Here is a 26,931-nt window from a genome sequence, read left to right as displayed (position 1 = left end):
GTCTTGCCTTTTTAGGCTCAGCCTCGGCTCAGTAACGCGCACCTTTACCCAGTTTCGCGGGTGACGTAGCTTGCTACCGTTTTATAAATGTCTTCGCCGACTAAAGCCGATATAAGAATAACAATATATTACGAGGATCATGTAGTTGTTATTTACATATGATAAAATTCATGTTTATAATAAACAATTTGTTGTAAATACAATTGGAATGCTGAACATTAATGTTATCTTTATTTATAAAGCCTTTCATTGTTTTTATTTACGATTCAAAATCAACGCGATCCTAATTTTTAGTACAAATTCCTTTCGTGATTTAAACATACTTTTGAACCAGTAAGTCTGTGTAGCTAGCAATGTATCGATTCAGTGACCGTTATGTAGGTTAATACAACTAAAATAACTCGGCAGCATCATGTCTCATTAATTATTAATCTGTTATTCGTTAGGCATGAGGGCCTTTTCAACGAACTATCTTAAGTTTTCTGTTTCTTATATAAACTTTTTTACTTTAATGTCGTCACAATTTAACGGGTAAATAAAAGCTAGATCAAAACCTAAACCTAAACAAAACTATATTTGTTTAAATAATAAGCATTTACTAATGTTTGATCGTATTATCTGAGCCAGTGAGATGTGTAGGTTTCTGTTCAGGTAATATTTTGACAATTTCATGAAGGTTAACAGTTGAGTAAGCAACAAGAGACAATTTAAATTTGTAATAGACAATTTACGCCTCACTGAATTTATACCGAGTTGAATAAGGTCAAATAAAGAAAACGACAAGCTGTAATGTTTTTGCAATATCCTTATTGAGTTTAGCATAAAAAAACACGGTTAACACTGAAGAATGGCTGAGGATGATAAGTTTTGCTGGAATCAAAACCTATTTAAATCAATCTAAGACATGTAAATAGTTTACATTACAATTAACCGGTTTCGACGATTCAAAGGTTGTTAAACTCGTAAACATTTTTTCGTTCCTTCATTTTAAGTTTAATCTCACTATGTATTCAGGTTACTTTTTCCATACAAGGAGTCGTAATTAAAAAAAAAATTAACATTAATTCTGCTGCAGTCTCGGATGCCAATATCTGTTTTTTTTTTTGTAGATGTAAACACATTTTTTTTTAACAAAAATCTTACATTCCTTAGAATAACTGGTCACCTCTCCTGTTAAAAAAAATAAAACTATTAAATCGCCTTAGCTAAAAATTGTTATGGTTACCCCAGTAGATGCTATCACTCTTTCTAAGTATCAGTGAACGATTGTTGATCAAATCACGTCTCTCGCACCGTTGTTCGTTCCCCAAGGATGAAGCCCAGCACCTTATTAGGTCTGCCTTCAAGTCGAGTACCGCATACGTGGTGATTACGAAGGACCTGGCCCCGGTACGTACGGAGTACGGAACCGGATATACACAGTAACGCGTTTGGAAAGTATGCTTTGGTATCGATTATACATTCTTTTATAATCATCTAATACGAAAGTTTAAAATAAATTCATCATCATCATAATCCTCCTTATCCTACTCCCGTATGGTCGGGTAAGGTTTTCAAATAAGTTAATTTCTAATATACATTTTATTTCTACCAAAGTAAACTAATTATTATTAATGTATGTAGCATTTTTTTCGCCTTTGATCAAAGAACAAAGAACGAAAATAAAATCAAGTATTTCAAAATGATTCACATTTTGTTGCCACATTACGTTAGTTCAAAACAAAGAGGCGCATAGGGCGTAATTAATGCATCGATGCAGCTACGCGGCTAAGGCATAATGGATTTGTAGTGCGCAGGAATTGATCACATTAGAGTATATTGTCCTTTGAATGATTTTATTGCATCTATCAGGTGCGGATATGTTACGAAAATGGTAGCGATAAAATAATCATGAATTGTAGATTGTTAGTTTAAAGTTTTAGCGTTTAAATAATCATAATTTAACGTTTTGACAAACATTTACATACAAACGTTACATAATTCTGAAGTCAACATAATATTCTAAACAACATCAATTTTGACGAGTTACTGAATTAAAATTTTAATAATATTAGCCTTAACTTGTAGTCAAAGAAACGTCGACTGTAAGAGAAAATTGTATTATAGTTATACGATTCTACAAACAACGAAATAAAAAACACTTTTATTGATATGTATTATTTCACTATTTACCTAAAGGTTTTCCATTGTGAAACAATGAGGGCTTCAGTTTCAGTAATCCTCGACTTATTTAGAGCAAGAGGCGGAGGATATTTATTTTAGGACTGTGTAAAAGGAAATGTTAAACGAATGGAACGCACGCGTGCTTGCCGCTTGAATAAAATTTGGTGTTGGCATAATTTCGTTTGGCGTGAAGCAATTTTGTAGAAATTAAAAGAAAAAAAAAGAGTTATGTTTAATGATGTTGAACTGGGATCTTACTGTTTTAAAGATAAATTAAAAATCATTTCTTTTCCATTCATAATCATCTTGCTACTACAATATTCTCTGTGACCAGTAAGGAAAATTATGACGTAACGTTCCTCCTACGTTTATCAATAAATTTCTATCCATTCAATAAATTAGGCAATACATCTATTTTAGGTAAGCAAGCCCACAGCTTTGGAGATAAGCCTTGCTGTGATTGATTTTATCTGTCAGCTCTAAAAAAATAAAAAATATTTATCTCATAATTCTATTTCCTTTTAAAACTACTCGGGCTTCAGAGGCAGTAAAATAGCTATATATTAATACTACAAATTCCGTGCAACTACTTTTTAGATTAAAGAATGCATGTACTTTTACATAAATAGTACAATACATTACAATTACTAATTGAGTCTTTTAAACAAGAGACCGTTTGTATGAAGACTCGCAACAGATGTGTTGATAGATACAAAGAAATAGACTTGGCATTGTTTATTAATCGGCTAAAGTTATATAATTCCGTTGTTATACATAAACAAAGCGTTGCAACTGTATTGCAATTGTCTCCGTTTTATTTTTAAGTCGTCCAGCGTTATTGGATCTGAGCAGATGGACTCTAGTCGTGTATTAGTTAAGTGGCCACTTGAGGCGAGTGGGGCATTTTAAATTGGCGATCGTATAAACGCTATACTGTCCGGTCTCTATTATTCATCATTCGTGACAGTGGCCAATTGGGATTCTTTTTGTTCTTTTTCAATAATAATCGGACTTCATTGTGCTACTGGGACATATTCAGTGGCACAATATTGTTTCAGTTTTTACCTTTGAACTGAATATTCTTACATAGTTAATGGGCTTAACAATTATTCCCATCTTGATTATTAAAGTAGAGCATAAAATTAACAACAATCAATCTCTCATTATTTCACTAGGATACTCTTTAAAATAGAGCGTAGAATTTTACATGCCAGTAAACCTATAAACAATGGATTACCACCAGACAATTAATACGGAACTTAACTGCTGCATGCAGTTGTATGCTTTCATAGTCGATTATGAGCGTGTTTCTAATTTAGCGTTAACTCGTTAAATGGTCACGGACTTACGCTCTTTCCGGGCAATGCTCATTTAGGATAAATTAACTGGCTGGACGTTGTATATCAACGAAAATTATATATCAAAATAGTTTCGGTTTACCTAGTGTGAAACGACCACCAGTATACATCGACTTAATTGAAGTAAACAGCGAGGTGAAATGACCTTCAAAAATAGTGTAGGCCCCTAATATTTTCATTACGGTTATTGTTAAGAGCCATACAATGACATGTATGAATAATCTAAGCTTACAATTACTGTACTTTGTATAAATAAATATTTGTGTGGACAACAATATCAATGTTTCATTAGTTATTGTTATTCAGAAACATGACGGCGCTTTCTTCTTCTGATAAAATTCTTTTTATTAAAATTTCCAGAGGAAATTATACATCAATTAACAAAATAATTGGGATAATTTGCAGAAGCAAAATGTTTGTTGTTTGATGTATAATTCAATTAACAATGTTTGTTAATTCATGTATAATTTCCTCTGGAAATTTTATTATAAAGTTTTCTTGTTTTAGTATAGTATACATCCTATTGCGCGGAAACACACGCTAGTATAGCAAACGAGAGACATTTCTCGACCTTCTAACTATTCATTTTCAAGGCAAGACAAACGTTCGCCTAAATAAGAATTACCAGCAATTACTGATGTAAGATTTAGACTATGCACGTCTATTATTTGGTAGCAATTGAACACGCTCGGTTTGACACAATAATAAATGCAGTGTAGAACGGAGTGGAGTGTCTTGTGTCCGTCGTCTCCATGGAGGCGGGTCGCGCGCGCTGTAACCGTGACAACCCTCGCTTCAGATTGTCTCTGGGACTCACAAGCGTTCGTCATATAGTCGATAAACTAGAAGCTGAATATACACAGCCAGTGATCAGTGCTAGCGGTCTAGAAGTAATCAAATACCAGCCGAAAGTCGACCACACTTTCAACGATTACAATGACTTCCCATTCGGAGCTCCGAACGGGAAAGTCTTGAGCAAATTCGTTGTGAACTTCGGTTCGGCTCTCAGCCGATGCGTTCCCAGTGTCACCTTCGCGAATTTCGGAGTGTTATCCATAGTGACTGCAGTATTCGCACCGAAGATGATATCTTACCTAGTGCTGTATCCATTTTGCAGATTGGTATTTGGAACCCTATATCCGGCGTATGCTTCATACAAAGCTGTGCGGACGAAGAATTTGAAAGAATACGTGAGTATACAAATATATTTATTTAATCTGTAGATTTTGTAACCATTAAAACTATTGATTCCTAGTAATTCATTCAAATAATTTGATTAATATTATACAAATACAAACTGAACAGCTTCTGCGAATGAAATCTACCAAATTTAATTTATTTTAAATCAATACCAGTAATGAAATATTTAAAAAAAGGCCGGTAAAGTAGTTACTTTAATCAGAGCTTAATGAGAGCTTTTTTGAAGTATGGTAAATTGAGGTACAAGTATAGTTAATGTAAGCTCAAAATGATAGACCGTTTACCGAAGTAAACTTTACTTCGAAGCCGAGTGTAATATTTATTAAAAAATATCATTGGAGCCATACCGTTTCTAAGTATAGAGTTACTACTAGGCTAGGACGGCCTTGCACGCCTGTTCGCACAACTTGTTCGAAACGCTTCAGTTAGCTTCGTGTCCTTTACCTCCTCTCCGATACTTATGTGCAATTACTCGTAGTGCATGTATTGTTCCTTACAAACATATTGATTTATCTTTCCTTTGTTCCAAACTTTACATTGGTACCAAGGGATACAATTTGTAATAAACAATAACACCAACTGTACTCTTCATTTTAAATTATAAAAGTACCGTAAAACCATAAATATGTTTATTACTTACCATATGAACGTGTTATCTTTGTTAACGATATTCATAAAAAAAATATATAGGTACTGGCCTATAAAAAATTATTAAAATGTCGACTAAATTTTCGCACTGTTGATTCCAGGTAAAATGGATGATGTACTGGATAGTGTTCGCACTGTTCACGTGCACGGAGACGTTCACGGACGTGTTCCTGTCGTGGTTCCCTTTCTACTACGAGGTGAAGATAGTGCTCGTGCTATGGCTGCTCTCGCCTGCTACCAAAGGCTCCTCTATACTGTACCGCAAGTTCGTGCATCCGGCGCTCTGCAGGAGGGAACAGGTAAATTATACTCTTCTGTCTGTTAGTGAACACGATTAATAATCAATCAAATTTTAAAATCAATGTTTAGATTATTGGAGTTACTTTGTATGTACATAATCCGAGAAGTCCTTTGTGAATTTAATAAGTATGTAACAAAATACAAAACACGTTTTATCTACTTTGTGTTATTAGTTGTAACAATACGATTGATTGAAAGTCATATTTTCTTTACATATACGTTAGAGAAGGTATTTGATTGTTTTATATGTTAGCATCGCTACAACCTCAAGGACTTGAATATTTATACAGGTTGATACTTACGCAAATGGATTCATTAGTAGCAATGCTAGTTGTGCTCTGAATGTGTTTTGTTTTATAATGCACCTGTCTTTATGTTACGATATCGCGACTAGTATCGTATGCCAAATATTTTGCGAGCATTGATTCTGATGGTGAGAAAATCATGTCAGGGATTTTTGTAGTTGTCTACAGGGGACTTTGAAAAAGTCGAAAATGTGAACTAATTATGTATTGGTTTTATTTTGCTTAAACTTCAATTTTTTGCATTATCCACAGTATGCCTTTATCTCTTTTTTTAACTTGGTAAACTGTACCAATGAAAAGCTATAATTTCAAGGTTTTGATGAGATTATTAGGAAGTTTGGATTAAAGTGACTACAAAAATGTTTTGCTTATCAATGCTTTGATAGTACATCAATATTAGTATTTTTATGAATGAATTAGTGAGGGACTAAACATTTTTCTGCATTAATAGGATTCTTTATTGCAACTCATTTTTTTTCTTTTTAATCCAACAGGAAATAGATGAATACATCGCCAAGGCCAAAGATCAAGGTTACCACACCGTGCTCAACTTGGGCACTAAGGGCGTCAACTATGCAACCACCGTTATTATGCAGACCGCTATTAAAGTAAGTGTCTACACTAAGCACTTTTAATGTAAAAAAAATGTTTTATGCATGCTTTTCAATAGAATTGATTCAAATAAATGTTACAGTTTGTTAGTAATTTGTATTTTATTTGGTTCAAAACCATGCATAAAGAATTTGATGTAAAAATATGACGTTTTAACATCAGTTTTGTTCAGTTTTCTTTTCATAATGTTTTCTCACCAATTACATAGTCTAATTCACGTAATGCTAAATTAAATAAGCAAGATGATGTGTTTGATTACGGTTTTACATACTCAGCTATGTAGTACAAATGCTGGTAGCTTTTAGCACAGCTTTCCTAGTGTTGCCTTTCACAAGCTATCATCGCACTTTATATTTGATCGATTTTGTCCTAATGTTTTACAGCAAACGATATCAAACACATCAGTTCGATGCACTACGCTTAACTTTAATTTCATGTTGATTTTTTTTTATTTTATTAACACGCTTTTTTAATTTCCCTCCATCCTCCCCGTTCTATTCCAAAATCCTTACCATTGCTGCTTCAATTAGAATCTCAATCTGCCGAATCCCGAGCAAAGAATCGAAGGTAGAAAAGCTATAACAGCAAGAGATGTCATCGACGGTCAAGATATTACGTACAACATTGAATACCAGCATGCTGAGAGTAGCAGCCCTCCTAGAGTTGAAATAATGGAACTAGACCCACAGGAAAACAATGACGACGAATTTCATATCGGTGCTGGAGACACGAACGATCCCGATTATGAGCCTACTTCGGCACGTAGTCGCGGCAATGTCGTTAGAAAACGCAAAGTAACGAAGGAAAAGAGATCACGAAGTAAATCCAAAGGGCGTAAAACCAGGAGCCAATCGGCAATAGAAAAAGAGAACGAAGTGAAGATCGACTGAACTAGGGTTACTCTAAAGAAATAATAAACTGTGATTCTTAGATGATTTTAGGGCGGTTCTTAGTTTTAAAAGTCATGAAATACTTCATTTTTAAAGAAACTCCTACCTATGATTTCTCTCGGCTATTGAAGATTTTTCTCATTTATTTACTTTAGCTCATAGAAAGCCTATCACAATTAGTTACTTTTGCTTATTGCCGTTTTTCGCTTTTGTAATTTCAACCATTAAAATAGTTCCTTTACCAAAAAAATCAAGAATTTATAACAATTTGTTTTACATTTTTATATGTTCTAAATCTCAGTCATCGATCTCTGTCGCATGACTCTTGTATACTTAGTCATATTTGCATGTTCGGTTTGACGTTCACCGGCTATGTATGTTGTGTTCTTAGATTTTAGTTACGCGTGACTGAATTAGAGTTAATGTACGTGTTATTTCTAAATAAACTATGTGATTATATCAGACCTTTCATTAATAAGTAGACAACATAAGCTTTACACAGCACAGCATGCTCTGAAAAGACTCGACAAATGCAGGTTTAAACGTGAGTATTCATTTTTTTTGCTTAATTATTTGTATAACTTAAAAATGCACTAAAACACATCTAATAAAGTTTTATCACCGTTAATCTGCGTCAGGGATTGGACTAATGCGTGCGTTACTCCTGTTTTTGTGCCATTTTAATAAATTGAATTTATTAATTTCTAAATACTCCGACCAATGTAGAGTTTGAAACAAGCAATAGATGGTAAGGTGATAGATAAATTGTTTAAAAAATCATATTTAATCGCCGAATAGCACTGCATTGGCCTTACATATTGTCCAAATCAATGCTATACATATTATGCGTTAGATTGCTGCTGCACTTGCCGCTGCCAAATACAAACTAAGACACAGACAATATAATATATGAAAATCTGTTAAAGAGTGATTTTCAAACATGTTTTCTATATAGCAATGGATTAAGGCCTTATAGAATTCTCAGGACGAATGTTATGTAATGGTTTCTGCTACCGAAATGTCAATACAAAATATATAGTCATCTCCTCATTTTATAGACAATGAAAGGAACGATATGTTCTCGTGGGAATGTCTCGGTAGTAGAGACTCGTTAACGTGATAGTTAACTTAAATTAACTGTGTGTGGCTCCAGGGCGGCGGTGGTCTAGTCCAACAGTTGCGCAAGAGTTACAGCCTGTCTGACTTGACGGAGTGCGAGCCGCGTGAGGAGCGCGCCGGCGCGGACGAGGCGGACGACGTGCTGGCCGAGCCGAGGCTCGTTAGACGCGCTATCAAAAGGTTAATTACATATTTAATATAATACAGCGTAAACACACACTAATTTGTGGCTTAAGATGTCAGCAAATAGCATATATTTAAATAATTCTTTCGTTAATAAAAAGTCCTTCACTTACGACACGCTTCAGACAATATATTGTCACGCTATTAAACTCATGTGGATAATTGTCATCCAATATCAAAGGCCTTCGTTGTCATTTGTGCATTTGAATTTTGTCATTTGCAATTGAGAATTTGATAAATTTAAAATAAAGTTTTTATAATTTCATGCGAATGATGCCGCACGGGAACAGCTCTTTATGTCATACATAACTAATGCGTCAGACTATTACGATACTCGTAACTTGATAGATCTTAGTAAACGTGATTTTCGTCCTTTTTAGCGGATTTGCGGCTCGGCGCAGCGCTTCCGAGTCTAACAGTCGCCAGCCGATGTACTTCCCAGAAGTAGATGTGGACGTGAGAAGCACTCGCTCCAGTAGAAGCGATGAACCAGATTTTAGGTAATTATTATAATAAAAGTGTATAGTGTGTGATTGCAATGCCATTTTTATCCACTTAACAAATCTTGTTGGAGTTTTGTTAGCTGACTTAAATAAAAAAAAAACATTTTATTGTTTACATTTGTCAAATACTCAATTGCAAATGTCAAAATTCAAATGTAGAAATGACAACAAGGGCCTTTGACATTGGATAAAAATTACCGTAACCATGGCAACCTTGCTTCCTTTATGTCAGATTGCAGTTTATGTTTCCCATATTAAGGTTTTATTCAATTTATTTACCCCTACGTTTAATACCGTAAAAATATAACCTAAAGCGTGTCATAAGTGTACGGCATTTTATTAAAAAATTATTCAAAAACATACTCTGATTGGAGACATCTTACGTCACGAAGCGTTTTTAGCTTTCTTATATTAGTATAGAGGTATAGTAACAGCCTACCACCACCCATGGTCCCACCGACCCTCGGGTCATAGGGGCCAAATCGCGGAAGGGCCGCACGGTTAGTATAGTACAGAAGTATAGATGTGTGTTTTATTCCAGCCATATAAAATCAACGGAGGATATAAGCTCGGGGTACTCTAGCGCGGACAACTCTGCGTCGCTGACGCGCGCGGGGTCAGTGGGGGCGGGTGCCGGGGGTGGGGGCGGGGCTGCGGGCGGGGGGCGGTCGCGCGCGCGCTCGCTGCGAGCCACCGCCGTCACCAACATCAAGCGCCCGCAGGCTGCAGAGGTCTGGTAACGCTGATACATCACCTCATCGATATACAAAAGCACTAAACTATACAACGTTCTCGAAATTTCTCGAACATTCTTCGAACAGTCTCGAAAAATGAAAGGAATGAAATGCCGATTGTCTTTTGTTTACAATTTAGTATGTGTTTTTGCGACTTGAAATTACATATAATACATACGAAAATACTAATCTTTCAAACAAGATGTATTCTAGACTATTTATAATTTATTGTTAGATAAATAAAGGTGTGGATTTTTTAAAAGAAACAACTCAAAACTGGAATAAAATCGTTTTGGTTTGCGTGAACACACGGTTATTTCTAAATTGTAACCTTACGGCTGTATCTTAAAGTTTGTACAAAAGTAATAATTAATGCTTATGTGGCCGAAAGTGGTTTTTTCACCTAAATGACTGTTATATTATTTTATATACTAAATCATGCATGAGAACGAAATATTTTTTTGGTTATCCAAATTAAAAACGATCAATATTGAGAAGATTTTTAAAGTTTTGGTAATTTTGTATATCGATGTATGTTAATATCCTCATGATGTCATAAGAACTTTAATGATCATAAAATCATTTAACGAAGGCTGGACAGAGCCGGGGAATCGAGTGCTAGTCTAGTATTGGATCATTTTGAATACACGTCTTAAGTTTCGCATAAAAAAACTACAAATTGTCTGTTATTAGATGCATTACTCATAGGAGTGCATAAAGATAAAACTATTTTTTTTAACCATAAAGTACAAAAAATTCCAAATGAACCGCGTACTGTACTGACACTCCATTATTTCTTATGTATTTATCTGATTTTTTAAAATGTTTTATAAATCCTACTATGGGCTTCCACTGTACAGTTAGCTGCGTAAATGTGTACATTTACTAAACTTTAGGAATTGGATAGGCTTTCAGTATGAAAAATATGATTTGCACTTAGATGATAATAACTTATATTCGTAGACGGATACGTTTGTACATATACTAGCTTTCGCCCGCGACTCCGTTCGCGTGAGATTAAAAAAAACGAAACTGAGTAGCCTATTTGTTCTTCCAAATTATCCTCTACATCATCCATCCATCCATCTAAACTTTCATGTTTATAATATTAGTATGATTTAAATCCGATGGTTTACAGAAGTTGCTGTATTTGTAAATGTTTACATTCTTTGCAGCTGACTGTACACTTGTATTAAAGTATATTGATATCTGTTTTTAGTGGATAATGACAGATTACGGAATACGGAGACGGTTATGATATGTTTTTAAACTAGTGTTTTCACAGTGGAAACCCATAGTTACGATATTAACGAGGAAAAAATTGATGAATCTTAGCGCCATAAGGCTTTAGATGTGTATTTGTAAAATGAATTAGCCGTAGGTATGCCTAATCAATGTCAAATGAGATATATATAGTTTATAGTTATAATATCTAAATAATGGACGAAAATTATGAAATCGAATTGTAACCGAAATATGCCGTCGTTCGATTTATTTTCAACAAATTTAGTTGATATGTTGGTTAGCTGTACCCATAAGTTAATACTGATGTGTGCGTTAATGCACGGTTTGCATTATCCCAGTCCAGTGACCAAAAACGCTGGATTGCAACTGGAGTAATGCAAGCTGTACTCAAAAAGAATGGAATGAAAATGTATAAAATCAAAACAGTTGATGGAAAGGAACTAACCGTGAGTTTCTATTGTTGAAAAATATTACAGAAACATTTTGTTATGTGTTTTTAAAGGAAAAGAAAAGGGGCATGATGTTTTTGTAGTTTTTACCTCAGTGGAAACTCACGGCATAAAAGTCAGGGTAGCTGGTGCTGGCTCAATATATCATAGAATACTAATAATTCACGTTACCATATTATTAATGAATATGTAAGTTTCTTTTTTTTTACAATTTATTTATATTTATCCAGAAGTTCCTATGAGCATTAAAGTGACAAAAATGGTAGTAACAGACACTTTATCCATTAAATTCTAAACGACTGCGAATTTGTTTAGTTATTCCTAATAATAATCTGTAATTTAAAATTCCAAATACACTTGAGACTGATCAAAGTATTAAAAATTATTAGTCTATGAAATAATAAAAATCTGAACTATTAGGAATCCACAACACAAACAAGATGGGATTAATATAAAAAAGCCAAAATATCCAGTATTAGCATTATTAGCATATATATTAAGTTGCGTTATTGCTTTTAAAACTTTACTTTTCACTATGCATGTTATAAGTACTTATTTATTTCTATTCCTTATAATTTTATATAAGTCTGTGTTTGCATTTATTTACTTTAAAATCATTTATTTTGATATAGACTTAAGGCCTTTTTATTTAAAGGATAATGAAGTCCACATCGAGGAGTTACAAGACGACGATCCTAATACTTATACAGATATGCCTTCCCTTGTCAACATATCATCGTCCTGTCTTTATTTATCTCGTACCAATCCTCCATTTATTTACCAGTATGATGGTAACCAGGTCAAAATTTTACAAGTATTAAGTCAGTTGCCTATTTCTGAGGAATTAAGTCCAAAGGATAATCCATTTGATCAAAGGGACCAAAATAATATATCCACAGAGAAAAAAATAAAAGACGATAGCTCTCAAAATGTTGTTTTAGAAAATAATATTTTAAATAATGATTCCACAGACAATACACTACAACATATTGAAATCAATCAACAAAAACACGATTCAGATAACAATGTAGGACTTTCTAAAATTGACTTAGTAAATACTGCTGATAGCCTATTAAAAGAAAAACCTTGTTCTGAAGTTTCTCAAATAAACAATGATACAAATAACACTACAATTAATATTAATTTGAGCGAAAAAGAATTTGAACATAAAACTGAACAAGACGAAACCGAAAATGACAATTTAACATTAGATAATTCGGGTGAAATTTTTACTGATAATTATTCATCCGACGATGAAGCTTCTTTTGGCACCCCCAATGAATCGCCCAAATCAAATAGAAAAAATGTAAAAGGCAAATATGGTAAAAATAAAGCTCCTTTACCACCTTCTACAGAAATTAATACATCTCCAAAAGTTGTTGAAAGTAAAGATGTAACGAAAGAAATATTAGAAGATGACAAAAATTTAAAAGAAGAAGAGATAAAGATTGAGGAGAAAGAGGCAATTTCCATGCCTGACACTCTCAGTCCTTCAAGTGAAGTTAAAAAACGACAAAAATCAAAATCCCCGATAAGAATACCAAAACCAAGTACTTCGGGATTTGGGAAATTGTTGCAATTACCTGGCAAATTAGCTTTCTGGCATAGAACCGATGACAAGCCATCTGACAATATTTCGAATTTATCAGGTGATAAAAGTAGAAGTTCCTCAATAGGTCACTTAACAGATAATGTATCGAATAAGGACGATACAACCTTGCCCAGTAATGAATCGAATGATATATCTGAAGTACTATTAAAACCAAAATCACTAGATGATATCAGTTTTAAAGACGCAATAGAATCTGAAAATGAAATCACATCGCATAATATTATTGAAAGAAGTGATATTCTCCAAAAGCTTATTGAAGCTAAAATAGAAAGTCACCCGGAATATAAATTTGTTCCTTTGAAAGATGAAATCCAGACCACATCAAAAAGTACAGATGTTTAATACGAATACGAACGATATATTCGACATGCCGGAACAGTATGTTTATTTGTGTTAATTTTGTTTTGACTGCATGTGTTGTGTTACTTTTCGTTTTAATTGATTTTTTTTAGTAAAATACGTTTAAGCTTTATAAATATGCAATTTGATTTTGCCTACTGTGCTTTTTTGATTTTATGTGCCTTTTTTTTAACAAATTTCTGAAATATAGAAATGTAAACAGATTTAAACTGTCATATGCAATACTAATAAGTTAACTATTTTTGTTGGTTTCTCAATTTCAAAATGATTACTTAATTAAATAAGAAATACTAGAAAACTACCGATTTATGCATTTTGCTGTTACGTTTATGAATTCAAATGTTGCTATTTCAAAACCGATATTGTCTATACCTAACTATGGCTCCCTTGTTATTCTGTGTGCTTCATTTTGGGTGATGCTTTTATATCAACTTATATATTTTGTATGTTTGAATCTTTAGCTACGTCAAACTGATACAAATATCATTATATTGCTTTTCGCTTTCCGAATTAGTTTTCAATTTCCTATTTTGTTTTATTTCAGGCAATGCTGTCGGCATCTGCTACAATACCGCGCGCAAAAAAATCTAATAAAAGGAAAACTCAGTAGGCAATTTGTTCAAGTCATCAATATTTCCAACTTAATGTAAATAGAGATTGATTAAAAACGGCATTTGCTGATATTTCGCCGTAAAGTTAGACGTTAGCACTCACTGTCTGCCATTTAAGTCCCTATTATCTGTTTAAATAATTATGCTCTCTATCTAGTGTTAATTTCACACATTTCCGAGGAAAAGACAAAACAAAACATAAAATTAGCAAATCTATTATCTATCGCTGCTTCTACTTAGGAAATAATATTTATTATATGCTAAAACCTTAGTTGTTTTAACGCTATGATTTAGCCTTTAATATTTAATGGGTATATCAATTTTAATAATTATCAAATTCTTATGAATTTAAATACTCTTCCTAAATCAGTATTAAATTATACCAGCTTTCAATAATTGTTTTGCTTGTGTTAAATATACCAGAATATTGAGTAAAGGCTAGTAATATTAGGTTTTTATAGAATAGACGATCTCGAGTAATTAAGAAGTGTTGATATGAAGGCAATGTTTTGTCATTTTTTTTCAGTTCTTAAAACGGTTACTTTGTAGTTACCAAAATTCAATAGCATTGAATGCACAATGTAGTATTTGTAATTAGGTAAATTTATTTATGAGGACTGAATTCTCAAAAAAATCTGCATTCTTTTTTATTTCTATTACATATAAACTGATAGTTATTTTCTCAATGCACTCTCTTACAATTGGTAATGTTTAATTTTGCCAAAATTTGCCAAATACCTAAGTGTGTAATTACTATATTTAAAAGGCATAGTTTGATAGTCATATGAATTAAGTATATCTAATAAAAAGTCAACGAGGCTTTAAAACAAATGCTAGATGAATTTTCATATTTACGACATAACGAAACACAAATTTAAGTTACAAGAAGTCAATGTTTTAAAAATACATACTATGTTTTTTACGGAATGTTAGTGAAAGTTTAAACTCTTATCACAAGACCTACAATAGATTTTCATAGATAATGTGCTTATCCTTTTAATTAAACAGTGTCTGATATACATAAAGCAATGAATTATTAAGAAAGTGCTTTGCCACTTCAATGAAATAAAAGTTTTGTTCATTATTTTACGGCTATTACTCACGTCTACTTTTTTCGGTGACGGCACCGACCAATTTTCAGTACACAACCGCATTAACCCTCGCCCTGAAGAAGGACCCCCGCAGGGTCTGAAACTGGTCAGTGCCGTCGACGAAAAAAAGTAGATGGAGTAATAGCCGTAAAACAACAAGTTATAAAATGTCTCACGAAAGTTTAAATAATTTAATTTTATTCAATATGGCGCGGTGAACAAAGGTGCAATATACTCAAGTTTATAAATATACAACATTAAATAAACTCTAACAGAATGTGAAACTGTACAGTTGTAGTTGTTATCGATATTATTTTAGACAACAAATGGAATTACGTATAACCTCATTGTTAGATATAGACAGAAGAAATGTAATTTATATTGAAGATTGTAGATTAAAAATTAAATTGAATTGTAGTTTACTTTGCCATTATGTTTAAAGCAATGCAATGTTTATACCCTGTAATTGTGTGTCAGTTTCTCTCATGGTATATAATGTATATTTTAGTTTTAACCAAAGTATATAATATGGTATGTTTTGTTTTATATGGAAATTTGAGTTTTGTTACCAAATATGTACAGTACTACCTCGAAGACTAAATGGGCCATTTATAAAGAAATATATGAGAACATAAAATAGTAAGTATTTTATACTTGTTAGTATTAATAAATGCAGCTATGCTTGCAATAATTTCAGCTTTTGCAAATGGAATATTGCTGTTAGGTATTGCCTGAATTCGTGGTAATTCTGTACATTTTGCTAATTGGTTGTATTACATTGGAATTTCGTGTTTGAAATAATAAAAAGATATTAAAAGTAATGTTTTATTTCCATTAAATTTATATACGATTTTAATATTACAATCATTATAAATAGTGGTTGAACTTAATCTATGACACTCCACCTCTACATTTTAAAGTGTCCAGGATATAACTTCCATAATCACTCTTGTATTCATTATTAATAATTTGTTTCTCTAATAATTCAAAAGACTCAATATCCCAAGAATTAATCCAGTACAATATGGAAAACAATTTGTAATAAGCATTATTATGTTTTAAATCACTTACTGTGATTTTAGGCAAGTTTGTTATAATATTTGTTAGTTTAGGTTTAACTACATTGTTGAAACTTTTATTATTACTGACAGCAAGCCTATGAAGAATATCAATTGTATCTGAACTGATTGTGCTATCTAATAATACATCGGGTAAAATTTGGAGCCAATATAGAAAAGCTTCAGAAGAATGAAAATTAACTAAATTATTATTTAAATAAATTTTGCATAGCAATGCAAACATTTGTTGCTTCAGATATGAAGAAGAACTGTCGCTGCAATAAGTCCAGATTATCTTTTTAAATAATGATTCAACTATGTTTAATGATTTTGTCCAATTGGTGCTTACTTCTTCTGAAATGATTTTGTGCATTATTCTTATAGCAACCTCTAACATAGAGTCATGAGAGTTACTGGAAAAATTGTTTTCAATATAATTGAAGATAGCAATAACATCTTTTTGGTTGTTCTTAATATTTAGATTTGGGTTGATAGTTATATACAAGTAGCATATTTCCAAATTTTCAGTGATTAACTTTGGGTCTGTAATTGGAATCTCAAATGGTAAATCGGTTTTTGGTAAATGCGACCTTACATTTGTGACATAAGGAAAAGCATTAACAAAATGCTGGGTGAAGAGAGATTTATATTTTTGTATAAAACTATTTTGAATCAAAGAACTGGGATATTTCTTATTGAAGTATTCTACAAGTTTCCATAGCATAGAAATTACCTCGAGGACATGTTGTAATAGTATTGCAGCATCTTCATTTATGACAGTTTCGATATTTTTGTCTCCCTTTACATTGGGGCGTACTTCAAGCCAAATATCAAACATTAAAGGCATCAAAGTATTTACATAGGATTGAAACTTCTCCACTTCATCTGATAGAGAATTTTGAGAGGATTTAGATGAAAAGCATGAAACTGTGCATATAGATGTATAAATTGGGTTAAACAATGGAAAATTATTTTTATTTTTTATGTTAAATACTTGAGTCTTGTCAGATAATTGTTCTGTTTTGTAAACATCATTACATTCAGCAAATTTATGCAAAAACTGTTGCAAGCGATGGAATACCTTCACACGCCACTTAACACTTGTGATTTGGCTGTTTAAATTAACAGTCAATGTCCTCCCTTGGTTTGCATCCTTCAGCTTAGATATCATGTCCAAGAAATTGGGTATAATCTTGTGAAAGTCATGAGCTATCAGTTGTGGGGTACACAATAACAAAACATCAAGAAATAAAAGTGAATCTTCTTGAATTCTGTTGTCAATATGTGTCATTGCACTTCTAAGGTATGTTGATAAAACATCAAAGAAAGGGTCTATTTTTTCTGTGCTAACATGTGTCAAAGCCAAATGGATTACCTTTATAGACTCACGGCGTACCTGGAAAGTAAGTTTGAACCATTATTAATACTTCTAAAAACATAGATTACAGTAAAAACATAGATTATATGAAATAATAAGCAGATAATCATTGATTTTAACAGCTATTTATTCTTTAATTTGCTAAAAACATAACAATACTCACATTTTTTTCTATGTTTAAAACCAATGGAGTAACACCATGAATAAATTGGCCTAAGTTTACTTCCAAAGAGTTATTGCGCAGAGGTATCAGTTCTTTTAACCCACTCAAGGCTTCCATTCGGGCATTCGTGTTAAAGTGACTTAGCCGTGTTAACAACTCTTTAACATTTAGCTTTTTCGACGACAAAATCTCTGTTCGACCATGTTTCTTAAGTTGTTCCTGTATTACAATTTTCTTTACTTTAAAGTTCGTTTTAGTAACATTTGTGCCTTTTGGTAATTCTTTTTTTCCTTTTAGTTTTGTCTTAGCTTTTTCTGATTTAAGAAACTTTTGATATCTTGTTGCACCCGTCTTATGCATCTTTCTTTATGTTTTTCTTTGAACAAAGAAACTAGTCTGTTTTTCTAAAATGATATGTTTAACTTAACCTCAATCACACAATCCAATAAAAACATGAAATCTTTAAAAGGAATATGACTGACATTTTTAATTTGACAGACTGATGAAATACCACAGCCTAAAGTACTTTTTATTATTCTTTTCTTATTCACTAATTTAGAGGACAATTCCAGTATTGATTATAGTGTAGAGAATTTAGCAATGACAGAAATAATAGCGAAATCCAATTCGATTATGTATGTTTGTAGTAGTAATAGACATTTATTTTCTCCCGTTATTTGTTATGGTCATTATTAATGTGATTAAACAGTGTTTTTTTCCTTTCATAAGTTATAACTATAAATCTGTTGATTCCAACTTGCAATTTTCAGAATAAAAATCGAAAATCGATAAGATTCATGACTGATTTCACACAACCCATCCCTACTAAATTTGAAATGAATTGTCGAATTAATCTAAATTATTTAGACTCACTATAATTGATTTCTGTTATACAACCAACGAGGTAAAATATTAAAGTACAATAAAACAGTTTTAAAACCGTATGTCAAGCACATGGTTGGCAAATGTCAATTTGACGTTTAAGTGTGGTTGAAGTTGTGTTGTTTTTGAGTATATTTAGAACATTTATTATAAAACGAAAAGTACAACACCGTAAATATCATCATGAAAGTTAAGAAACAACACCGCAAAAAGAAATATCAGCACAAACTTAATCGTAAAAGATTAAATAGAAAACAACGCAATACAGGCACTGTTCGATGGTAAGATTTTGCTAGTAATTAAAACTAAATTTCAAATATAAGTAGAAGAAGCAGTAGATACTACATTAACATTTTATCTTAACACATTTATAACATAACTAGCTTTCGCCCGCGACTTCGTAGCGTGAAATTTAAGACCCGAAAGTGAGTAGTCTATGTGTCCTTCCAGGCTATCTACATTTATACCAAATTTCATCGAAATCCGTTTAGCCGTTTAGGCTACAAGTTGTAACAAACATCCATATATCCATCTAAACTTTCGCATTTATAATATTAATATGAATATGATATGATATTATGATGAATATGAATACATTCCCCTGGAAATCCTACAAATCTTTAATTCAATTCAATTTATTGATCTTCCTTAATTCTTATTACCATTTACATATCTTGTCATTACTAAATTAGTTTATTTCACATTTTTTCCATAAGTAAAATTGCAATAAATTTCCATTGCAGTGAAGTAATAAAAGATGCATGGGATAACAAGAAATCTACTTATAGAAACTTAAAAGATATGGGTTTAGCAAATGATCCCAATAAAATTATACAGATACCAAACTTCAAGCAAGAAAAAATAAAACAAGCAAAGGTAATTGTTAACAAAGAAGAAATAGAAGATATTGAGGAAGAAAATATCACTACTGTACCAATTAAAAAAGAAGTTGCTGAAAAATTAGAAAAACAAGCTAAAGCACCAAGGGAAAGAAGATTTATGTAAGTAATTAAGTAAATGTTATTCTCAAAATAGGCATTATTGACAAAATAGACCTTACTTAGATCTAGATTATGTACTACATCTGTGTCAATTTTCATTAAAATTCGTTAAAACACTTTGAAGATAGAATTTAACAAATTTCTTTTCATCCACATATCCAATCTTTCACAAATCATCATCTCTACCTCATCCTACTCCCATGGGGTCAGCACACCCGGTTTTTATCCCCTAAATAACTATCATCCATCATCTCCGTCCTCACACTCTTCATGATCATGTCACCTTTCATACAATCCATCCATCTCTTTCTAGGTGTACCCTTCCACACTACTAACATCCTTGTTACATGGGATTCATTCCTTTCACAAATATTAAATCCACCACCATCACCAGCTCACTATACGTCCCCACCGAGGGGCTTGGAACCTACCCTAATAAGGGGTGACTAGGCCATAGGCCGATATGTGCAGATTGCATCATAATGTTTTTCCTTCACCGTAAGAACATCGGGTAAATTATATATATATGAAAATTCGAAAAAACGAAAATCACTGGTACATGGCGGGATTCGAACCCAAGACCTGTGGATTACAAGTCAAGTGTTCAAGTCGAGCGTCGGTGGCTCAGTGGTTTGAAATATTAAATGACTATTCTTAATTTGCAGGTTACCAAAGGGTCAAGTGGAATATATAACTTACCTATTGGATAAATATGGACATGATTATAAAGCAATGGAGAAGGACAGGAAAAACTATTATCAGGAAACTTGGAAACAACTGAGAGCTAAGATAAAAACATTCATGGGTATACCAAAACAGTATGGTAAATATTTACAAGCAAGAGGATTACTTGATAAAGAGCCAGACGATGAGGAATTAAAGAAACAAGCTAAAGCTTTAGCTGAAGATTAGCTTTTAAGTTATATACAAGGTTTTGTAATTAACATATCTCATACGATTTTAATAATAAAATTCAGGAGATAAATAAAAAATGTAAAGTAATTGTAAGAAATAACAGCTTTTTTATTTATAACTTCTAATGCAATTCTAAATGCAAATTATACAGTAAAAACATAAAATAACTTTCTTTATTACTATTGTGTGTTGCATTCACTTGGAATATCTTTGATAGGCTTGACTTTTTTCAACTCTTCAAACCATTCTTTTTCCATATCAAGTAGTGGCTGTGGTTTCTTATACTGAAATAATTGTATAATTAAATAATAAATGACATAAACCATACAAGAAACTAGAAAATTAGTAAAATGTTTATGATAATCTTACTAATATTATAAATGCGAAAGTTCAGATGGATGGATGGATGTTTGTTAGAATTTGCAGCCTATATAGCTGAACGGATCTCAATGAAATTTGGTATAGATGTAGAGAATAGTCTGGAAGATCATATAGGCTTTTGTTTTTTTATATTCCACATGGACGGAGTCATGGGCGATAGCTAGTAATAAATACTTACAGAAATAATCAAAGTGTTAAAACTATGAGAAGATTGGACATTAGCTTGTTGCAGTTGTAAATTCAATCTCTGTAGTTCTGGAACTTCCAGCTTTTTGTAATACTTTTTGTTTGTTGTGCTTACAATAATGTTTTTATTATCATTATCAACTTTAATTGAATAAGTTTCTATAGGGTATGGTAAGTTCCTAATTCTCCATTCTAAATTTACCCTAGTATTTCGTCTTGTGAGTATAGGCTGAAAATAAAAACATCAATAAAAATATAAATTTCATTTTTTTAACAACCAAGTTAAGCTTTGAATTCCTTTACAATTATAATATTTACCTGGTCTTTACATTCAGTTAACTCTGCCACTTCAACATTAGTTGTGACTTCAGGGACAGGATCACCAATTTCTGCTTGCCATTTTCCTTCACCTCCCAACTTTCCTTTCACTTTCCAAGATCTACGTAATAATACCTGTGTGTCCGTATTATACTCCTCAACCATTTCACGTCCATCGTCAAACTTGTAATGAATCTTCTTTATTTTATTATTATTTATACACGACTTCTCAGCGTTTAGTAATGATTTGTACCAAGGTGTGTTTTTATAAATCATTTTGCTATTTTCGGTAATATAAACACTCTCTTTAATTCTTTTTTCAAAACCAGTAAAAAATGGATCCCTGACAGTTTCCAAACATTCGATTAAACATGTTCGTCTTTTCATATTGTTTCTATGACAACCACTGTTATACGAATACAAATCATAACCTATATCTTACATACTACAACGTTGCCATCTAGTTGTAAATATAGTTCCTACTGCATAACCATTTTGTTTTTCATGTTTGTTAAAATACCAAAACCTAAACTATGAGTACGAATTTAAAATACTATCTCTTATCAAATGATAACAAATTTTTTAACATAAAATGACAATTTTTTAAAATGTTGCCATTTGCATTTTGTCATGTATGAAAATATTGTTATGTTTTCACAGACAAATTATTTATTAAAAATAAAACAGCTTTTTCTCTGAGCATTTTGGGATAAACTTTGATACAGGAAGGCTCTAGATATACCACCTCTTGAATATTCGTATAATTAATTATGTATTGCATTATTGGAACATGCTTTTATTGGGATAGCATTGAAAAAGTCGGTTTTTCTATTTTATATTGACTTGTCGTTTTCTATCACTTTCTGTTGACGGCTCTTCGTCTCTATGGTCCCCAGGACATTGTTTTTACAACATTTTTAGGTTATTTGTTTACAAATTAAAATCTTTTTTGACCCTGTATACGGTGCAAAATTTTCTGTATTATTTGAAACGTTAATATTCACATTCGTTGGTATGAAATGTAGGGTATAATTTATTTTTTAGAGACTGCAAAATGGCTGGACGAATCCCAGATAGGTACGAGTTCATAAAGTTTTTAAAATAAACACAGAAACTTTCTCATATGGTTCTAAACTATGTATTTATTTCTTATTGCAGATGGTTACAATATAAATCATGTGGAAAAGTTATAGAAGGAACAAGAATTATTTGTTTTAAAGTGCCACTAAAAAGGGTATGTCAGACTTTTTATATTGTGCATATGCATATTACACGTGTACACGTTAAATAATTATACGTCTACGTGTTGCTCCCTTGATTTCATATTAATTCTAATATGTAACTACTTGGTACCTGCTTTCCTATTACTATTTTGAGGCATTCTAATAAATGTATTCCCATTTATTGGAAATATATATGTTGAAATAAACAATAAGTATTGCGAAATAAGTTCTCTCTAGATTATATGAGTGATACGACTCTCTTATGGATTATTTGTAGAGTAACTTGCCATTGTCTCAAACTACTAACCTTATATCGTTTACACCCTTTAATTTTGTGTTTTTGCTTCTGTTATTTTAGAATAAAGTGGAATATATGTTTATTGCCAGAAAGACCTGAAATTTATAACATGGATTTATTCTAAAGACATAATAGTACAAAATTGTAGCAAAAGGTTTTTAACTGGCTCCTTCGTACTCAAGCGAAGAAGATATATTTATTCTTTGTAGACATATCTTGCATTTCATGTTCTGCTAGTCTTACAGAATTAAAATATAAATACTGTGACTGACTTTGTGACAAATGCTTATCTATTTTGAAGGTTGACATTGATGACTTGGTTAGATTAATGAATTTCTTGTTTGAGTCAAACACTCATTCATCTAATTGACACTTTTACTGTATAAATAGTCTTCCCTGTCTATGTTTAACTTGTTTCCAACCATTTAAAAGGGTCAAAAGAATTATTGTACATATTAGTTTATTATTAAGCAAAGTAATATCTTAACAACTTAGATATTGCAATTATTATGTAAGTGCATTATTTTTGATTTAGGTTCATTAATAACATTCGTAAGGACATGACACTGCCATCTATTATTGAAAAGTAGTACTTCCCACTGTCACATGTTGTAGTAGTTGATTTGCTTGGCGATAGATGTCTCCACTTGTTGCATATTAATATACAGTAGAACTTCGGTAACTCGAACCTCGATAAAAACCTCTATACCTTTAAAAAATAATATGTCAGGGGAAGGGTCCCGTCAGAGCCAAAAACCTCTACAACTTAAAATATGCAATGTCTTTAACTTAAACAACTAATCTCTGTATTGACACTAAGTAACTTAAAGAAATGTTTCCACAACCTCTATAACATAAAATTTTATGTCAATGAGTCATTTTGAAGAGTGTGCAAAACAAGAGGTTTCTATACTATAACTTTTTTCTACCAACTTTGTTTAGTATACCTTTAAAATTTTACACAGATTCACTGTAGACAATGTTTATTAAGATTTAGTTGCAAATGCATTCTATTCTATACTGGATACATCCTTATTCAGAGAAATCTAGTATAGAGTGCAATTCGTGAGTGTTCACGTTTGAAAGTAAAGCAAATGAGCAATCATAAAGTTCTTCCCTAATTGCGGTATAATAAACGTGAGAAAGCATTTCACATCAACAATTTAAGGTGTGAATACTTCTATTAATTAAAATTTATTTTGAAGATACTTAAACATTTAATCGACACTGGAAATCTCGCGTTTGCTATAAAACAGCAAAGGAATCTTGACAACATTTAGACAAGTCATACATCATCAAGATGAACTTAGTGTATTCAACAATGTTTTTCTAGAATTTCCTCTCTCTGTGCGAATACTATTGTTAGCCTTTTAACAATTTTGATGTATTATTTATTATGTTTTAAACTAATTTACAAGTATTGTTAATATGGCCGTCCGTCTATATTAAAGGAAGTCATTTGTGGAAATATCTAACACTATCCTGTCATTAATGTATAAAGCGTCTAAATTGTAACTAAGCTTATTGTTTATGGCCAAATATTTGGCAATTAAAAAAATTTAATTCTTTGAGTTGGTATAGGGAATTTTTTTCATACAATTATAAGCTCTCGCGACTAGTACCGACAATGAGATGCACTATTGGCGTGCAATCGTACAATGCTTGTTTGTATAACTGTCGGTAGCTTGGCTGTGGTCGCACACTCGACCGTACCACAGTTACACGACAAACATTCGAACCTCTCTATCCTCTATCTTCCCCTTTCACTACTGATCGGTGTGTTAATTTGTTCGAAGTTATATTTTCACTGCGAGTTCGACGATTTTGTTTAGATTTAATAATTTAAGATACTTTTAGATGAAATGGGTCAGGTAAAGATAAGATGAAGTAGAATCAAAGTAATAAGAATGAATGTGGATGGCTTGTGTAAAAGAGGATATGGGTAAGAACTGTTTTTTTTTAGTCAGATAACACGGCTTTTATAATTAAAATAGTAATGTGCCAACTCTATATAGGGAAAACTTCAAGAGGATGATAGGAAAAGCTCTAAAGTAATGATTTTCTAAATCCAGTGCCCGTTTTTTACTAGAAAAATGTTCTAAAATTCCCCTTAATTAATTTTTGATTAACACTAGCTTTTATCGTCTCTGTACACTTAAATAAAACTGTCACCACAAATGATATATATTGTTAGACTAACCTTTAAAAAATATCATTGATTACAAAAGTCAAGCAATTTTCATGTAAATCTTTTGTTGTGTTATGCTTATTATCAATGAACAAAAAACTTGGTCTTTCAAAGATTCGGTCAGTTTTCTTTGTAATCAGTTTAACTGCTGTTTATTCGAAAAGTTTGATATCAACATGGACTATGTCTATTTGCGGGTAGTTAAAATTCTTTGTTCTGTACGTGTCAGTCAACATAGAATGTAGGTTTTGTGTAGAAATAATAAAATGCGAAGCATAAGGTAATTGCAATATTGCTGTGTTAATAGTACATATCTCTATAATGTAGAAAATGTTTGTAATAGCAAGATTCGCATCTAAAGTGCATCATCTATATTGGTGGTTTACTTTACTCTTCTTTTTATTCAAAACTAGCTGTTGGTCGCGGCTTCGTCCTTCACTAATATATAATGCCTATTTCACTCACTGCTAACGTAGCTTTTTAACAGTGATAGAATATTTGAAAACCGTCCAGTAGTTTTGGAGTTATTTTAATGCCTACAAAAATACAAAATACAAATCTATCTTTATCTCTATCTATCTTTATAATCTTTGTAATACTAATATAGATTATTCTAAATGTATCTAATATAGTTAAATAAATAAAAGAAAAGCAAGAAAGCTTTGTTCTTGTTCCTACAAATTTAATTTTCCATCTCAGCTGGGGTAAAGAATTTAATCAGTGCGAACTGAGTGTCGACAATAGGCTTGGATCGCTATTGGATTGTGGCTCCGGTACGGCGCTATGTCGGTCACAGGCCGATGCGAGATAGCGTGCGTTCCTATCCCTTGTGGATTTCAAAGCTGTCTTATATGCATTTATGCAATTATCCAACCCCTCTTTGATAGTAATTTCATTTTAATTCTTCGATAGTTCTTTTAATACTCCCAAGTTTCTACTTTCTGTTGTTTCACTTGAACAATAAGTAAGAGGACTGTGCGGTCCTTTATTGCGTAAATTCGTCGCCCAAAAATTAATCTAAAGAGTTTTTTTATGTGAGACTCTGTTTTATAACAAGTTTGTGAAAACTGTATAGTAGTTGTTACTTAAAACTACTTAGAATTTAATGAATGTAAGTGCTTTTAGATTTACAAATTGGAAGTAATGTTAGCGTTACGTTTACATAAATCAATTCATGATAATAACCGGCCGCGGTGGCTCTTTTGAAGATTTACTCAGATGAAGACAAATAAGGTTTAAAGCGGGATTTGTGTTGCGCTAAGTGAGATGTAGATAACAAAGTAAGACTTGAAATTAAATGAAGCGTTTTATTTGAACTCCCTTTATCCCTAGATAAGGATATATTTTAATGTGTAATTATGTGTACGGGTTTGACCTTAATCCCGTTACACATCTGCCGTGTGTTTGCTTAGCAGCGTGTCAAAATATTTGTCCCTTATAAAGGAACGGCTACGACTCATAAAGGACTAATCTCGTATTTGATAAAACAGCGGGTGCCCCTTGCCATGCACCGTGAATGACCGCTTTTATCTCTCCATCTTTTGATTTTTTTCCTTT

General features: G+C 32.2%; 5 protein-coding genes across 6 annotated transcripts in view; 3 read left to right on the top strand and 2 right to left on the bottom strand.

The window, feature by feature from the left end:
• Nucleotides 1–14,887, top strand: part of LOC106099276 (receptor expression-enhancing protein 1) — a 17,538-nt gene extending 2,651 nt beyond the window's left edge. Inside the window, exons 2-9 of one of the 2 annotated variants that reach the window (XM_013277770.1) lie at nt 4,639–4,711; nt 5,471–5,668; nt 6,469–6,582; nt 8,630–8,775; nt 9,159–9,278; nt 9,823–10,012; nt 12,365–13,699; nt 14,226–14,887. In XM_013277770.1, coding sequence (XP_013133224.1) covers nt 4,639–4,711; nt 5,471–5,668; nt 6,469–6,582; nt 8,630–8,775; nt 9,159–9,278; nt 9,823–10,012; nt 12,365–13,663 — 2,140 coding nt within the window. In that variant the 3' untranslated portion in view covers nt 13,664–13,699; nt 14,226–14,887. The remainder of the gene's footprint in view (nt 1–4,638; nt 4,712–5,470; nt 5,669–6,468; nt 6,583–8,629; nt 8,776–9,158; nt 9,279–9,822; nt 10,013–12,364; nt 13,700–14,225) is intronic. The other variant, XM_013277769.1, reaches the window with a different exon arrangement.
• Nucleotides 14,888–16,194: 1,307 nt separating this feature from the next.
• LOC106099275 (testis-expressed sequence 10 protein) lies at nt 16,195–18,512 on the bottom strand. Its single transcript, XM_013277767.1, has 2 exons — nt 17,983–18,512; nt 16,195–17,837 (listed from the first exon to the last, which is right to left on the bottom strand). The coding sequence occupies exons 1-2, from the start codon at nt 18,340–18,342 to the stop codon at nt 16,275–16,277; spliced, it is 1,923 nt and encodes a 640-aa protein (XP_013133221.1). The 5' UTR covers nt 18,343–18,512; the 3' UTR covers nt 16,195–16,274.
• A 427-nt stretch (nt 18,513–18,939) lies between these two features.
• LOC106112020 (nucleolar protein 16) lies at nt 18,940–20,876 on the top strand. The gene is made up of 3 exons (XM_013294249.1): nt 18,940–19,145; nt 19,608–19,865; nt 20,531–20,876. The coding sequence occupies exons 1-3, from the start codon at nt 19,048–19,050 to the stop codon at nt 20,775–20,777; spliced, it is 603 nt and encodes a 200-aa protein (XP_013149703.1). The 5' UTR covers nt 18,940–19,047; the 3' UTR covers nt 20,778–20,876.
• On the bottom strand, nt 20,865–22,260 carry LOC106112019 (protein DPCD). The gene is made up of 3 exons (XM_013294248.1): nt 21,666–22,260; nt 21,340–21,576; nt 20,865–21,064 (listed from the first exon to the last, which is right to left on the bottom strand). Exons 1-3 carry the CDS (start codon nt 22,050–22,052, stop codon nt 20,960–20,962), a joined length of 729 nt encoding a protein of 242 aa, XP_013149702.1. The 5' UTR covers nt 22,053–22,260; the 3' UTR covers nt 20,865–20,959.
• A 277-nt stretch (nt 22,261–22,537) lies between these two features.
• LOC106099369 (RNA/RNP complex-1-interacting phosphatase) overlaps nt 22,538–26,931 on the top strand; it is a 43,135-nt gene continuing 38,741 nt past the window's right edge. Inside the window, exons 1-2 of the mRNA XM_013277899.1 lie at nt 22,538–22,742; nt 22,824–22,899. Coding sequence (XP_013133353.1) covers nt 22,720–22,742; nt 22,824–22,899 — 99 coding nt within the window. The 5' untranslated portion in view covers nt 22,538–22,719. The remainder of the gene's footprint in view (nt 22,743–22,823; nt 22,900–26,931) is intronic.

This window comes from Papilio polytes, unplaced genomic scaffold (genome assembly GCF_000836215.1).
Source record: "Papilio polytes unplaced genomic scaffold, Ppol_1.0 DF824135.1, whole genome shotgun sequence".
Lineage (NCBI taxonomy): Eukaryota > Metazoa > Arthropoda > Insecta > Lepidoptera > Papilionidae > Papilio > Papilio polytes.
Note: the sequence above shows the minus strand (reverse complement) of the source record. Positions and strands in the feature narration are given on the sequence as shown.